Source organism: Pongo abelii, chromosome 5 (assembly GCF_028885655.2).
Source record: "Pongo abelii isolate AG06213 chromosome 5, NHGRI_mPonAbe1-v2.0_pri, whole genome shotgun sequence".
NCBI lineage: Eukaryota > Metazoa > Chordata > Mammalia > Primates > Hominidae > Pongo > Pongo abelii.
The window spans coordinates 46,376,318-46,392,948 of record NC_071990.2 but is presented as its reverse complement, the minus strand read 5'-3'; the positions used below and the strand labels follow the sequence as shown (position 1 = coordinate 46,392,948).

The 16,631-nt window shown below is 35.9% G+C and overlaps 1 protein-coding gene across 2 annotated transcripts; it reads right to left on the bottom strand.

Annotated features, from left to right (window-relative positions):
• Positions 1-2,079: 2,079 nt before the first annotated feature.
• ENPP4 (ectonucleotide pyrophosphatase/phosphodiesterase 4) lies at positions 2,080-16,598 on the bottom strand. Of its 2 annotated transcripts, none has more exons than XM_009241928.3 (4): positions 16,378-16,598; positions 8,198-9,056; positions 7,388-7,558; positions 2,080-5,499 (listed from the first exon to the last, which is right to left on the bottom strand). In XM_009241928.3, the coding sequence occupies exons 2-4, from the start codon at positions 9,021-9,023 to the stop codon at positions 5,135-5,137; spliced, it is 1,362 nt and encodes a 453-aa protein (XP_009240203.1). In that variant the 5' UTR covers positions 9,024-9,056; positions 16,378-16,598; the 3' UTR covers positions 2,080-5,134.
• Between the last annotated feature and the right edge of the window lie 33 nt (positions 16,599-16,631).

Sequence of the window (16,631 nt, the reverse complement as noted above, 5' to 3'; positions counted from 1 at the left end):
TAATACATTTCATTTTCTAAAATGTTAGTTTTTTGAGGCAAATATAAACTGATATCCAAGCCTGATAGAGTCACTAAAAAAAAAAGGATTATTGTCTTTGAAGCCTGATACTTTTTTGTACACTATAACTGTCTCAACCTTTTCCTAAATACAGAAACTGGTATGTTTTTGTTTTCTGTTTCTCTACTGGAGTCAGTTTTATCCAATAATATTTTTTTCCTAGGAAATTATTCATTTATATTTTCAAATTTGTGTCAAATAGTGCAGATGCATGATTTTAATAGATATATTTACATCTGTGCCTTCTCCCCTTCAACTACCCCCTCCTAGTCTCTTTTGATTAGGTTAGCTTCTCAGCCCTTCAGCTGCCTCTTCCGCAATTCATAGATGCCATTAGGGACTCATGTTTATGGGTTTGTTTTTTTTTTCCTTCTAAATCCTAGCCTCTTCATTCTTCACTTTCTTGGAAATTCCTCAATGCATAAGCACAAATCTTTTATTCGTCCAGATTTTCTAGTCCTCAGTAAGAGCATCGGTTTGAATCACACAGTCTACCTCACTGGATACAGAACCCAACATGTCTTTTTAAGATTACAAAAAAAGAGAGAGTGAGGGAGAATCTTCACAGAAATTTTGAGTGTAAAAAACATTCACTCTCCTCAGCGGATATTTCAAACATTTTGTAAATCAATAGTACTCTGTCTAACCTATAGAAGCCCCTTTATAAAATGGTTATTTATATAGTGAAATTTTCTAGATTTGTTTTGGGGTTAATTTCTATTGCTTCTTTCCACCACCCGCCTACGAAAGTGAGATTGAGCATGGTTGATATGAATGTAATGCTGATTAAATTAATAGCAATTTGTATCTTTAACAGAAGAGGAAGGTCTAGACTGGAGACACATGTCTGTAAATCATCATCATGGAGCTGTCAGTGGAAGAGCTCGCTAGGTTGTGTATTGACGGTGGAAATGAGATTTCAGAGGTCAAAAGGATAAAAAAAAGATACGTAGACACAGAAAGCCTGCATAGCAGTTTGGCTTACTCTTTAGATATAGACTCTGCTTTTACCTCCCAGGTAATTTTGACCATGGGACAGGAGTCAAGAGGATCTAGTCATTTCAACATATACACATACTTATTACATAAGAATATAGAACTATATATATACACACGTGTGCCTGTGCATATATATTAGTATATATACACACACACACACATATATATATACACTTACACATATACTTACATACACACATACACATATATATGTTGTGATCAGCATGTCTGTTACAGGACTCCAGAGCCCAATTGGATCATTTAGATTCTCACGTATTCTTTCAAGCAATGGTTGTGAATGTGTGTGTGAGTACACTAGTGGAGGATGGGGTGAGAAGGATGTAATAATAACCAAACATAGGCACTAAGGAGGCTGGGAGTTGGAGGAAGAGGCAAAATTAGCCTCTGAACCTCAGGAAGCACAGGGTCTGGAAAATGATTCTGGATACAAGGCTCTCAGCAGCAAGAGTTAACCCATGAGTACACATAGGTAATTTGTTGGTATAAATAAAGTTTTACCACTTTTGAAATAATTCTCTTTCAAAGTAAAAAATGTTCCATTTATTTTTTGTTTTCCTACAATTCTTAGCAGTGTTCTCTTAATACAAAAATAGGAAATGAATTAATCACTGCTCTAATGGAAGGAGACTTCTTGAATCTATATATTCAATTGGACAAGTCATTAAATACCTAAGGCTATGTACAAAACAAAGTTCAAACATTATAATGCTTCCCCTACCATTCCCACTATTTTATAATCAGTTTTTTTCAAACCTCTTCTCTTCTACCACAAGCCAATAAATTATAGCTCTGGAGGCTCTATAAAACTTATCTTGGCTTTCTTTCCAATAATGTCCTTATGCTGGATTGTATACTTATATACTGTTTTAAACTTTTTGTTAAAGAGTTAAAAAATCCTAATAAATACCTATGTGGGCTTCTATAATATTACTAAGTCATGTCAACATCTAGCACAGTAAGTATATTTTGCAAGAAGGTAACAAATGTAAAAATCACCAGTGACACTGAACTTTATATTTAATAATTACAGTAAGAATGTTTTGGTAGATTTTATTCACACACATTTTTAAAATCATGAACAAAGTCATTAATTCTGAATTCAAATAACAGTCAAAAATATTTTAATTTAAATTAAGGCACTACATACACATTTCTTTAAAGCACACTGATGTTATTTTATTTACACACTATTTTAAGAATTGACAATAAATATACATTTTCCATCTCCTCCTTGTCCTTCATTTATAACTTTATGTGTTAACAAGGAAGTAAAACCCTCCAAATAAAAGGAATTAAATGCAATCATCCATAAAGCTTATCAGATATGGGCACAAGAAGGAGACACCCAAAAACAATGTAAAAACATTTTAATCCTTTAATGTTACAAGAATTTATCTATAAATTATTATGCCATACCTAGTGGAATAATAATACAAAACCTATACACAAACATTGAAATATGTTTTATTCTATTGCTATTTACCAGAAGAACTGCATATAAATAACAGCAGCAGAACTGTTCCTACGTTATACATGAATGTACTTATTCTGAATTCACTGACTGAATTAAAAACACTTAATTCAAACCTTTCCTATTACCTTGGGGTATTGTTTTTACAAACAAGTAAATGTTTCCTAGAGCCAAATACTTTCTACACCCAGAAAATAAAGCAGCATATTAGTTATTTAACAAAATACACACCAAAACCTTAATGTAAAGACTAGTTTTACTATAAGATTTTTCTCAGTGTACTAAAGGAGTCAAAGGCTTTAACAGTGATAATTTTTTAAAAGATACAAATGAATTAACACATAGTTCAATATAATATATGTTTTATTAAATAAATACTATTCTTCTTGTCCCATCAACATATACTTTTTAAATTTTTGCTTAATTTACAATTCAAGTTAATATTTTGAGAATGTAAGGAAAGACAAATAGGTAAATGTCTTGTTGAAAGGGTTAAGATACTGACAGGACATCCCTTCCTGTTCCATCCTATATAAAATCCACTCATGAGTTGGATGCCAAGTATAGATTTCTGAAACTCATAACCACCAATCACGCTAATGCAATCATTAAAACTCACACCATTGCAAGGACCAAGTATAAAATATTCTGCTACTATTTTAGATACTTCAAAAACACCCACTACTTTAAATGAAAAGCTTTAAATGTGTCAATGCTATTCGTTTTTTAATGGAAATTAAAGTAGAATTTTTCTATTATTCTGTTTAGATCAACTATTAACCTTTAGGATAATTGTTTTATGTGAAAAAAATTAGAATTTTTTTTAAAGCAAAATTAGTATTATTGGTTTTTATTTCATTTATTTTACTGTTCTTAATACAGTCAACTTATGACCAACAACATGGATTATTTATACAGGGTTTGAAAATGCCTCTCAACAACCCCAAATACAATAGGCAGCAAATACCAGGCTCAACAAATTAGCAGTGACCCAATAGGATGCACTGTATGTTTGATGACTGGCACCACTGTTGTTCTTTACCATCACAGATAATCAATATTTAACTGGGCTGCATATTTATTATACTTTTAAATTTGTAAAACAGTTACCAAGTTTATTTTATATTGTCAAAACTTTAAAGATCATACTATTAACTACTTGTCTCACGTACCGATGAATGGTTCTTGAGCCCAATTTTTCCCCTATTAAATGTAATCTAGTCTGTCACAACCTAGTTTCTTCATATTAATTTTGATTACTAGAAGGTACCAGCTAGCAAAGGCAGGATGACAGTTCTTCACAATAAACCCTTGGCTCTGAACAAACATGTTAAACAGAGGGATTATTTCTGTGATGCAAATACTGGAGAAAAAAGTGGAGGTAGCACTAAGGCTATTCTGCCACTTAACATACGAATGGTGTGAAAGACCAAAAGATACTAAATTTTGTTTAAAATTTCTTAACTGTACTATAGCCTAAAAAGTAAGGCATAAAGTCCCAAAGATAAATACAAAAATCTCCATTCCTCATTCTGTCCCAGTCAAATTGAGATTTGTATTTGGGTCATAAATTTTTCTGCAGCATTTGGATACCTCAGGTTACAACAAACATGAGAGAGTTAAATGATAAAAGTTAATGAAATTAAGTTATGATTTTAACTTGTGAGTTAGGAGAAAGTAAACAGATATGAAGTGCAAAAATAACCTTTCCTGAGATCTGTGTGCTTCAGGAATGTGGAAGCCTGGCCACAGTCCATCTCTGACCTCCTTATATAGTAAATCACATAATGTCCACACAACCACACACAAACACACTTGCACAGGCACACGCAAACAACTAAGTAACCTACATAAAGGCATTAAGCATAGATAGAGAGAAAAGCACTTGTCTTTTCTTCTGAATTTTTTAACAATAATCTTTAAGACTAACAGCTTAAGACATAATGGTGACAACTCAGCCTTTTATCAAATGGTCTTTGTTTTTCTTCAAACAGGTTTCCTTAAAATATTTCTTTATTTGCTATATCTTTTCTGTCTGCTCCAATTTTATTTACCATCACAGAGCATTTCCTACCTCAAGAGGGTACTTGAGATACAAACTAATTAAAGGTAAATATAAAAATATAGGAAGCTTTTCCTCCCAAATATACAAAATTCACAAATTGCATAAAGATTTCTGTTGTTTTCTTTACAAATATATAAATTTATTAGAAAAACATGCCTACTAAATTTTGGTATATTTTCATTTAAAGATGTATCACATCTTCATTGCAAAATACAAGCACAGGAAGTATTTTTCTCAAAAGCCATTTTTAGTATTTCTAGTTAGGATTGATGTTACCTAGTGATTTCCTACCAGAAGATGTTACCTAATGATTTACTAACAATTTTACTATGGTCAGCATTATCTTATTAGCAAATGCACCAAAACAAAACACAAGGAAAACAAAATAATAATTTTAACATGCTTAGTCTAAGTTCTTTGTCTTTCAAAGTATTTTTTCATAGTTACAACACTATTCTTTGGATGTATTCTTAGTTTTGTGATTAATCAAAGACACTTTGTATAAGCCCTAGCACATGTCACCCAATTAAAGGATCATCATCATCTTCTTGTAGCTGAAGTCGAGAAAATGGACGAGGTACAGAAAGTCTATTCTGCATGATTATTATGAGGCATGTTAGCATGGTTAACACCAAGAGTGAACCGATAACAATCGCGATGGCTTCTGGGAGATTAATGCACCACTGGTCAACTAACAAGCACTTAGTATGACCAAAGGTCCCATTATTGGGATGTGGTTTTAATCCCAGGATGTGGCACATCATTGGATAAATATCCACAATGTTAATTGTGCTATGCTTGTAGCCTTTGTGAAATGCAGGTCCGTGGGCAGCTAGAAATGGATGCATACTAGGCAAAGAATTATCATAACCATGGTCACCTACTGAAAAAGAACAAAACAACATCAGTCAATAAGATCAGACTTTTTAGGTCAAAATAACTTGCTTCTAGTATATAAACATTCAATTCTTTCAGAAACGGACTAGAAATAAAAATTTCTATTTCCTCAACTCAGCTATGTTCCCTATTTCCCTCTCTCTCTCTCTCTCACATACACACACACAAACACACACACATGCCCCTTTTCCCAACTGGTCATACCCACAGACTTTACCACCACTTGTCAACCTGACGTATTTATGTTTCAGCCCTAGTACCAATTACTTCACCTGTCAATCTCAGCACTGTTTGCAAAAGCTCACTGCAAACAGTACCAGTTATAAGGACAGTGGTCAGGCTGAGGGTTCTGTGTAACTGGGAAGAGCAGAAGTGAGTAAGGCCAACAAATGGAGAAAAAGAAAATCTGCAGATTAACCTATCTCAATTGTTACAGGAGGGATCTTGCATTGAATGTGTTGTCTAATCTGGTGACTCTATCCCAGTAAAAGTTAGACTTAAAGAAAAGCATGATAGTCCCTAATACAACTCCAATAATAAATTCCCAATTTTTAGCTTTATTTTAACAAATGTTGCCATTTAACATACACCAGTTGTATTTAATAAGCTCCCACTTTCATATTAAGTACGGGTGACTGGGTGATGAGTATACTGATATTTGTTATATTATTCTTTGGAGGTATGTTTGAAATATTTCATCATAAAAATAACCAATATGACAAAAAGCAGAATATATAGATAGTAAGATTTCAATAATATTAAAACACACACACACACACACACACACACACACACACACACATATATAAGAAAAAAGATTGGATGGGGGGAAATGCCCACAATTAACATTTGCCTATAAATCCGTACTGAGGGATTACGGATAGTTTTTGTTCTCTTTCCTATGCTTTTCTATACTTTCAGTTGTCAACAACGAATATGCAACATAACATTGATGTAAATAATATACAAACTTCATTGATCCTGAGTCTGTCCTATGCTTGCCTGATACTTCTAAATTGCGATGTATCAGGGAACTGTAAACTACAGCCCATAGCGAAGGTTAGCCCTCCATCCTTTTTGTAAACAGAGTTTCACTGAAGCACACCACTTCAATTTGTTTACAGGTTGTCTATGGCTACTTTCACACAATAAAGGCAGAGGTGAGTAGCTGAGACAGAGACCAGCTGGCCCACAAAGCCTAAACTATTTTCTATCTGGCCCTTTACTAAAAACGTTTGCTGACCCCTACTATAGACCACAAAATTAGATTTAAAAAAAGCATTTGAATTGAATATGAAATATGGATAAATAAGCTTCAGTTTGAGGCAAGCCTGTAACTCTCCCCTATACATTTTCTCCCCTATATATATTTTTAGGAGAGATTTTGATGTATCTATTTTGTTCACTTGGTGGATTTGTTTGGTTACTTCCTGGTTCTTGCCCAGTGTTCTAAATAGCTGTAGCATTCAGGTAAATTATTTTGTTATTGGGGAAGACTTACGGTTACTCAGACAAATTTTTTTTTAACACACACAAGAACAAGGATTAGCTAATCTCTCCCCTTTTACTGTTTCTTTACTTCTCTATTTTGTATAAATCAAGAGAATGAATCTTGAAAATTACTGACAGTAATTGCAGTTTTGGAAAGAAAGTAGGACTATGCCTTCACTCTTAAATTTACTTTCTAATTTAAAGGTGAAATTGTGATTACTGTAAATTGCTATTAAATGAAGACCTGGGGATTATCTGGTTGAAAATTGAACTAATTATTTTGTGTGAACTTCTTTAAATCGAAGTACCCTCTTAACACAACAGTATCACAAGGTATGATTTGTTCCTAGGATACAACAGAAATATCTCAACTAAATACTTACATTTTTGTGATGATTCATTTAGCACAATTGTCCAGCCTTCATCGGCAACCAAAATAATGGGCTGAATTCGATCATTATGTTGGTAATAAAATCTGTTGGGAATGTCTTCTTTGAGATAAACATTCATATGAGAGCTACAGTTTTTCAGTCTGTTATAAACCTCTGTTCTATCTGAGAAAAAAAAGGAAACAGCAAAGGAAACAAGTTATAATTGATAAGGAAAAAATATGTCTAACTAGAATAACTGGAAGTAAATTATAGATGATGTCATCTATTAAATCACGTCTTAAAAAAACAGAGCAATAATAATGTGACAGTGTTGGGGACTGATACACACAAACACACACCTTTCTCAAACATTAACAAATCTGTTTCACTTTGTGGATTACCATGGTGGACTTTTATAGAAAGGGGACATTTTTCAGGTGTATCTTTCTAAGTAAACATAAACTAATTACATGTTACTACTAACTACTACTTCTATGATCAGGACCTCACACTGTCACCACTAAATATCACACACTAAAATCTAAGACGTTTAAGGATAAAAATTTCCTTTTTCTAGTGCAAATAATTAGATATATCAAAAGCAAAGAAATACTCACTTTGAAACTAAACCATAAGCCATATAACTAAACCATAGGCCAACTGCTCTCAACTTGTAAATAAGAGGAAAAAAACATATAATCCCACTCTGAGTATACGGTTCTAAACTACAAAAAGCTAGAGCTTCATTCTTTTATACAACCCACCCCCTCAATCAATTGCCCCATTCAAATAATAGTACCACTCAGCTGAATGTTTACTTACTTATTTTGGGAAGTATTGCAGCAACTGGGCTCAAATCTATAAGAGTGTAGTATGAATGATCGATGCAGACATCCAAGTTTATCAGTCTGTCCTGAGAACACTGGGTCATCCCATGATCACTTGTAATGATCACATTAAGATTTTCCCATAGCCCTAACATCTTGAGTTTTTGGACTAAGTCACCAATAAGATCATCTATTTTTTTCAACACTCTGCTCATGTTTTCTTTATCTTCAGGTCCGTATTTGTGGCCACTTGCATCTGGTTCTTCCCAATATAGTGTTGCAAAGGTGACTGGTGGGTTCGAATTGTTTAGCCACATAGTAATATTATTTAGTCTTTCCTCAAATGACACTGAGGAGTTGTAATTCATAAAATAGGAAGAGATGGTATTGTGAATGGGTACATCAGTACCAGGCCACATAGCAGCAGCACTCGATCTGTTTTCCTGAAGCTGATTGGTCACCCAAATAGGTACTGCCTCATTCCACCAAAAAGGATCCTTGTCATTAGAGTCAGAAAAGTGTTTCTTTGTGACTGCATCATACATGGAATTAGCCACAATGCCATGGCTTTCTTCATACAAGCCTGTCACAATACTGTAGTGGTTTGGAAACGTTTTTGTGATAAAAACATTTTTAACATGCTCTACCAAAACACCTTCTTTGATAAAATTCTGGAGATGAGGAAATTCATAGTTATTCAGATAATCAGCTCTGAATCCATCAAAGGATACTAGTAGTAACTTAGGTGGCAAACTAGAGGAAGAGTCACTTCTAAAACCAGTTATAAGTCCAGAAAACAAAAGTATTACTAATAACTTCATAATGAACACGTTGAAGGACAGCAATCAGGGTTCCTAAAATGTAAAAACACAATTCATAAGTAGTAATTCTATTTCATTTGGGTTAAGTTTTGGAATTTTAGCCCACAGGAGGAGAGAACCAACATTTATATGCCAGCTTTACCTACATTAACTTAAATAATACCATTTATTTAAAAATAACTAAAAGCTAAAATTGGAAAAAAAAATTGTCTTTACTTGTCCAATTTCCTATTTATATATATGCCCTACTCTATCCTTCATATGGGCCATTTTTATACTCCACATCAATACTCCTTCTAGGCTGTCAGCTCATTTGCTGCATTAGAAATTCTTCTAAAGGTTTCATAAAAATAGATGCAGACACTAAAATGATTCTTTTGTATAACATAACGTTAATGCCAAGCTTTCAGAGGCTCCAGAGATGATGATTATTTTTCCAGTTTAATAAATTGTACTTTATAGTTTCTTTAACCCACAGAAATAATTGGTGGAAATTCTACCATATTGGCTTATTGCCAGTTCTTGTTGAAAATATTGCTATAAAAAAGGGGGAATAAGAAATAAATGCTATTGAGAAAAAAGCCCCCATCAGTCTGTATGTGCCCCAATAGTCACATGAAGTTGATTAACAAACATGCAAAGCCTACAGGGACATGGATGCTCCAGCAACTTACGAAGAAATCCAATAGCTATTGAAATGAGTTTTATTACCACATCCCTCTTAAACTTCCTTTTAGCTATCAACAACTATTTTCACTAATACCCTAGGCTTAAAGCTATCTCTGATTTTTTGTTCTTTTTTAAAAATCAGTTCACTGATGACAAAAACAGCTTTTCCCTAATAAATCTCCCTGCCTTCGGTCTCTATCTTCTTTGGTCTCTAAGAAAATAGGACATGTGATTTAGGTAAAATGCTTCACTTTAGATGGACAGGATGCCTCTTCCATTGTAACAGGAGAGAAGGAGCAAAGGCAGGGGAGCTGACAGATTTGAGGGCTGGAGGTGAAGAGAGGTGCCGGAGGTAGGGTTAATTATTGAGAGGCAGTAGAATGGTAAAAGGTTCAGAGGTTTGAGGAACAGAATGTCTGAAATAGTTCATGTGGAGGATGGGAGAAAGTGTGAGTAAACAGTAGAAATGGAGTCAATGTTGACAGCTGTCATGAATTTTCATAGTGACACAGTTGACTGGTTTTCTCTAGCAACTCAGTAAACATGGCACAGGCATGAACAAAACAGGCAGCTGATCCTACCTGGATTTGAGATTCTGCCAGAAACTGAAGGAAGACAAAGGAAGCTGAAGATGCTAACTAAAGAGCAGCTGAAATTTGGGCTGCAGCATCTAAGCTGAAACTGACAGATATAAGTAAGAAGTAGAGAAGCTTTTCAACTAGAGGTTCTGGTGAAGTCAAAGAACTAATTAAGATTAGTTAAGAGTAACTTTTAGTGAAAGTTACAAAGATCTGGGATTGCAGTTAGAATGCAACAAATGAATGCATTATTTCAGATTAAGAAGACCCTGAACATGGTAACAGGTATGCATGTTGAGGTCCCAGGTATGAAGAGCAGCAAGTTAACCAATATGATTATGAAGTTCAGGAGTCATTTATTGTGTGTTCTCTCAAGTAGACTGGAAACACTTTCTCTCTTTCTTTCAAACATGCCACCTGGAGGATCTGCGTACTTGTGGTCAAATACTTACTGACAGAGGCTGTGATCCTCTTAAAAACTGACTTAAAATTAGGAAGACCAAAGGCACAGAATCTGATTTATGAGGATCTTGGGGTCTAGAAAATCTCTACTATTTTAATCTGAGACAAGTTGCCTTCTGAATGTGGTGCATGGAACATTTGTTCCTGGTGCTCCCTAATAACCCAAAATAATGCAGAGTAACAAAACCACCTCTCCAAAGGACAGAGTAACAAACCTAATGAGTGGTAGAGGAGGCATATGGGTATTTCCACAGACACAGCACTAGTCATAGCACAGCAATTTCAGCTATCAAGAATCTAGACAATGGTACTTCCCCTTTCATTCAATATTTTATGCCCCCAACACAGTGTTTATGTATGACTTAACTCCTCCCTCAGAGAGTTTTAACTGGGTTCAATCAGATGACAATATCATGTGGGCTGCTACAATTTTAGAACTTTTGTCAAGAGCATGCAGGTCTCCATGAAAGCTTGGATTGAGGAGATTCCCTGGTTTCTCTCTGGGTATAGTTCCCCATATCCAAATGTTTCTTTCCAATAACAGAGTAGACTTTTAAATCAGCAAATAGGTGGCACAGTATCTTCTCACAGGGAAAACATACTCATAAATTTACTTTTTGAAAAACACTATTTACTGCTCTGGCTCTTTCCCTGTGTAACTATTTTATATTCCCAACCAGTCCTATCCCACTGCACAGCTGTTCTGCTGCCAAATCCAATCTGATATGTGTCAGATGGAATGCATTCTCTATACCTCCAAATCTTTTCCCCCTTCCTTAGTTCCCAACCCTTTAAAACAGCTTCACCATTCTCTCAGTCACAAAGAGATCCCCTGAGTATACAATCAGTTGCCAGTCTAGTCAATTCTATCTTCATATCATCTAATACAGCACATCAGACATAAGAATCACTGAAGGGAGCTTGTTAAAAGTGCAGCTGTCAAGTCACTATAACTAGGAGATTCTGATTCAGTCAGCCCACAGTAGAGGCCAGAAACCTACACTTGAAACAAGCATTTTTAACAGCTACTCATCCATCTCTACTACTGCTATATTTTTTTTAGTCCTCAATACCTCTTGTCCAGAGCACTTTTGTCTCTTAATTCACCTTTCTACCTCAACCACCTTCCACTTTCTTACCTCACATCTGCTGCCTACTCAGTCTCTCTGGGCACAGCTCTGTTCATGTTCCTTTAATTTAAAATATATTCAAAAGGTCCCCTTGCCTATACAAAAAGCCCAAGTGCCTCAGTCTCACATTCAAGCCCCTCCAATATCCAGGTCCAACCTGCATGCAAATTACTGTGAAATAAATACAGAAATAACTGCCAAGTTGAATTTCCATTCACCATACTTCATTGTCACGGTCTTTCTGAAATGTATTACAACAACATGTAAAGTATAATCATCATTCATCTTGGTGGCCTATAATAGCTCTTCAGTGTTAGTTTGCATTTCCAGAATATCCTAAAATTAGTTCCTACATATGAAGCTTGGCTCAGCAGACACCTGGGTCATTTTGTAAAAAATCATTCAACAAATATCTACTATCACTAATTCCATAACATAAATATATATATATGTGCCATGTATTAGGGGACAAAGAACTTATACTTTTCAAATACATAATAATCAAAACAGGAGCATAAATAACCAAAATAATAAATCAGGCTGTCAACTGGAAAAAGAAGGACAGGCTTTACACTTTAATCAATTTTGTTCTACAACACCAAATAACAGAATAGACTTAAATCAGCAAATAGGTGGCATAGCATCTTCTCACAGGGAAAAATACTCATAAATTTATGAGTACATATTTGTAACAGTGTGTTTGAGATTCATACACCATAATGTATTATTTTTAAAGCTAAGCTGTTAGAGAAATTACTACAAATTAAATATCATAGTATGTCTAAAAATTTTCCAGTAGATTTACCTCTAAGAGCAGAGGGGTGCCAAGACAATTCAACAAATGGTAGAGGGACAACTGGATATCCACATGCAAAAGAAATTGGAGCCCTGCCTCATACCATACACAAAAATTCATTCAAAGTAGATCACAGACCTAGATTAATAGCTAAAACTGTAAAGCTCTCAAAAGAAAATGTAGGAGTAAATGTAGGAGTAAAGTTTTGTAACCCTGGGTTCAACAGAGCCTTCTTAGATACCACACCAAGAGCACAAGTGACCAAAAAAGAGAAATAAACTGGACTTCAAAATTAAAAAGTCTCGTGCCTCAAAGGATACCATCAAGAAAGTGAAAAGACAACCCAGAGAATGGAAGAAAATATTTGCAAATCATATCTCTGAAGAGATTTGTATCTAGACTATATAAAGAATTGCTACAACTCAATAATAGTCAGATAATCCAGTTAAAAAATGAGCATGAGCTGAAAAAGATATTTCTCCAAAGAAGACACAGATGACAAATTAGCACATGAAAAGATGCTCAACAGCATTAGTCATCAGAGAAATGCAATCAAACCCACAATAAGGTACCACTTCACACCCAGAAGGATGAGTAAATAAAATAGATAACAACAAGTGTTGATAGAGAAATTGAAACCTTTATCAACTGCTACTGGAAATGTGAAATGGTACAGCCACTTTGGAAAATATTCTGGCAGTCTTCAAAGGGTTAAACATAGGGCTACCATATAACCCAGCAATTCTACTATTAGGTGTGTGCCCAAGAGAAATGAAAACTATGTCCACACAAAAACTTGTACACAAATGTTCACAGCAGCATTATTTGTAAGGATCAAGTGGAAACATCTCAATGTGCACTAACTTATGAATGGATAAATAAAATGTAATATATCCATATAATAAAATATTATTTGACACAAAAAGGAAGTGCTGACACATTTTATAACCTGGATAAATATGCTAAATGTAAGAACGCAGTCACAAAAAATCACTTATTGTATGATTCCATTTAGATAAAATGTCTAGAACAGGGAAATGTATAGAGACTAAAAGTAACTATAGTAACTGTCTAGGGCTAGGGGTTGGGGGGGAAATGGGTAGTAAATGCCAGTAGGTATAAAGTTTATTTTTGGGGTTATGAAAATGTTTTCAAATTGATTTTGATGACAGTTGCACAGCTCCATAAAGCCGTACTCTTTAAATGAGTGAATTGAATGGTGTGTGATTTATATCTCAATAAAATATTATTTTTTTAAAAAAGAGTAGAGGGAAGTGAAATTGTAATCTTAAATGTCCTGCCACAAAACAGGAAACATTTTTGATCTCATTTTACCTAAAAAAAAAAGTGAATTTTATACTCCATAATACAGACTTGAGTGTTTTAATGTGAAAGTTTTATACCAGTTCCCATGTGCAAAACAGACCAAAAACCTGTGTCCGTCCTGTGCCACAAAACATAAATCAAAATGCTTCTTCCTCAAATCTTGAGTTAAAAGGATGCTCCAGGAACACATGCTGTTAATCCTGTGGCTCAGTAATCCCTCAGCACACTGCTGGGATGCAAGCGTCCCAGCCCTTGTCCTCAGGATTAGTAGTACAGACAAAGTGGAAAGACTATAGACTGAAGTCAGAAGGGTCCCAGAACCTGAGCTCACAATCAGTAGATGGGTGATCTTGGGTAGATCCAACTTTTCTTGGCTTCTGTTTCCTTGTGTGTAAAATGAGGATGTGTAAAGGTTACAGAATAGGCCCTCAAAATTAGTTTCCCTTTATCATTCTAGTTATAAAGCTGTTGGGGAAAAAAACAAGACTGTACTATGATAGGCAGAATATTATTGTGAAACTATAAAATACATTAGGAATAATTTAGTCTCATCTCCTCGCATATACTTTGCTTATGATGAAGCTAAAGTCCAATGATTAGCCGAGCTCAGAAAGCAATCGTTGCTTTACTGTATTCTTACTAATTTCATGTCCTCAATAAGTTTACAAGTCCAGTAATAGCAAGTTAACAAGTCTGGTAATAATCTCCAAACTATTAACAGAACTCTTCCTGATAGAACACCTTTTATTAGCAGTGCTGGATCCATGTCTACCACATTTTGTCTCATTCTAATAGGGAGTGTTAAGCTACAAACAAACCAACAATGAAGTTCTCAAGCAGTTTCCAAGGAATGAAAATAAAGTTTGCAGGGAATGAAACTGTTATATTACAAAATACTGAGAGAAATTCTGTAATTTTTCACACCAAAAAGATGTCAAAGAGAAGAAAAAAAGCAGACCTCTCTGGACTGCAACCAAATATCCCCACAACAACTGGAAGTATGAGTTAGTCTTCAATTCAGGGGACAAACTACCTTCTAATTTCTCTGGGATGGAATGCAGTCAACTCTCACTGGCATTCTTAGCTCACGTTGAAGTCAAGAGAGTACAAACCGTTACAGGATATGGTGAAAGATATTTGTCACTATTAGCACGTCATCTGCTCTGTAATACAATGAAACTCTCATACACCTTTAAAAACTTTATTCTGTGTCTATAAATAAGGCAGTTACCTTTAGATTATTATCAGTTGCTTTCTTATAGTCTAAGGAAAAAAATATACTCCCTAAAAACATTCCTTGGTCTTAAAAATCTTAAGATTCTAAATTATTCTCCAATTTTGTAAAATACACAAAAATTTCTAACATACACAAAGTTTTCTAGCATCTTCAAAACACTTAACACTTATCTTACTTTCTACATAGTAAAATATCTCCCTCCATTACTCCTTGTCCTTTCATCAAAATTTCTTCCAAATTATATCCTGTAACTAATTTAAGTGGAGGTGGGGGGAAGATGCACAAGTGCAGCAGGCCTCTTAATTTCCTTAAAATAGACTGAAACAATCTCTGAGGGGAAAAAAGAAGAAATAGAAGATCATAATACTGAAACCAGCAGTTGATATTTCACAGTAGTTGGCAAATCTTCCTTCAGACTTGGGTCCACCAGATTGCCTGATTAAGCAAAGCCCTTCTGGAGTCAGATCTGGTGTAAACCTGAATCTGCCTGTCACTAGTTGTACAATCTTGGTTGGACGCGTCCCTTCACTTCTCCGAGCGTGACTTTCGTCATCTGTAAAATGGGAATGCTATGATCTCATAGGGTGGTTGTGAGAAGAAAAGGAAGCATTGTTTTTAAGTCCTTACGTGCTTTTAATCCAGCCCTTTAAAAAGGCACTTAAATGTACCTTTTATTGTTTGGTTGGCTTGTTTTCTAGGAAATTAGTTCTTAAATATCATTATCTATAATTAACATAAACTCTAATCTAATATTCAGACAGACAGATGTCGATGCCATGGGTGGTTCTCCTTTAAAACCAAAAGCCTGGCGACCCCGCCCCAGCTCCCCTCATTTTTACCCCAGATCCACCTTAGGTTCCTCCACTACCGTTCAGCTGACTTCCCTCCCTTCACACTTAACCACAGGTTGCCTTCCCCAGCACCTGCTAAATTTTCTTTCCTCTTCCCTTCCTGGCCTCCGCCTCGGTCCGCCACCTCCCTGGCTCTTTGAGTCCCTTCGTGGACGTCCCCGCCGCGCCCCAGGGGATGTGCGTGTAGTGGCGGAGAGTGGGTCAGAGGGTCTGGTCTCACCATCTCTATTTTCAAAGCCCCTAGTGGACTGGGGAGAGGGTGACATTGCCCCCCAGAACGCCGAGCGCGCGAGGCGCGTACTCACCAGCCGCCGCCGTCGCTTCTTTCCAACGCGCGGAACTCCGCGCTCGCGGCACCTGGCACTCGTGGGAAGTTGCGCGGAAGGGGACCCTGGAGGAAGAGGGGCGAGGCCGAGCTCTTCCTGAGGCGTCTGCGCAGTGGCGGGCGCCGCGCCGCGGGGCACAGCCCCAACCTCCCTGTCTGCGCCGCTCGGGGCGCTCCGAGAGTGCGCAGCTGCCAGGCGAGCGTCTAAGGCGCCAGCTCGGGGCTGGCTGAGAC

Bases quoted from the DNA above. Each gene is read 5' to 3' on its own strand.
- ENPP4 (XM_009241928.3), bottom strand. From the start codon at position 9,023: ATGAAGTTATTAGTAATACTTTTGTTTTCTGGACTTATAACTGGTTTT. The intron at 7,559-8,197 runs GTAAGTAAACAT...TTTTTTTCTCAG, and splicing joins TGCAATACTTCCCAAAATAA to ATAGAACAGAGGTTTATAAC. The intron at 5,500-7,387 runs GTAAGTATTTAG...GTTCTTTTTCAG, and splicing joins AAATGAATCATCACAAAAAT to TAGGTGACCATGGTTATGAT.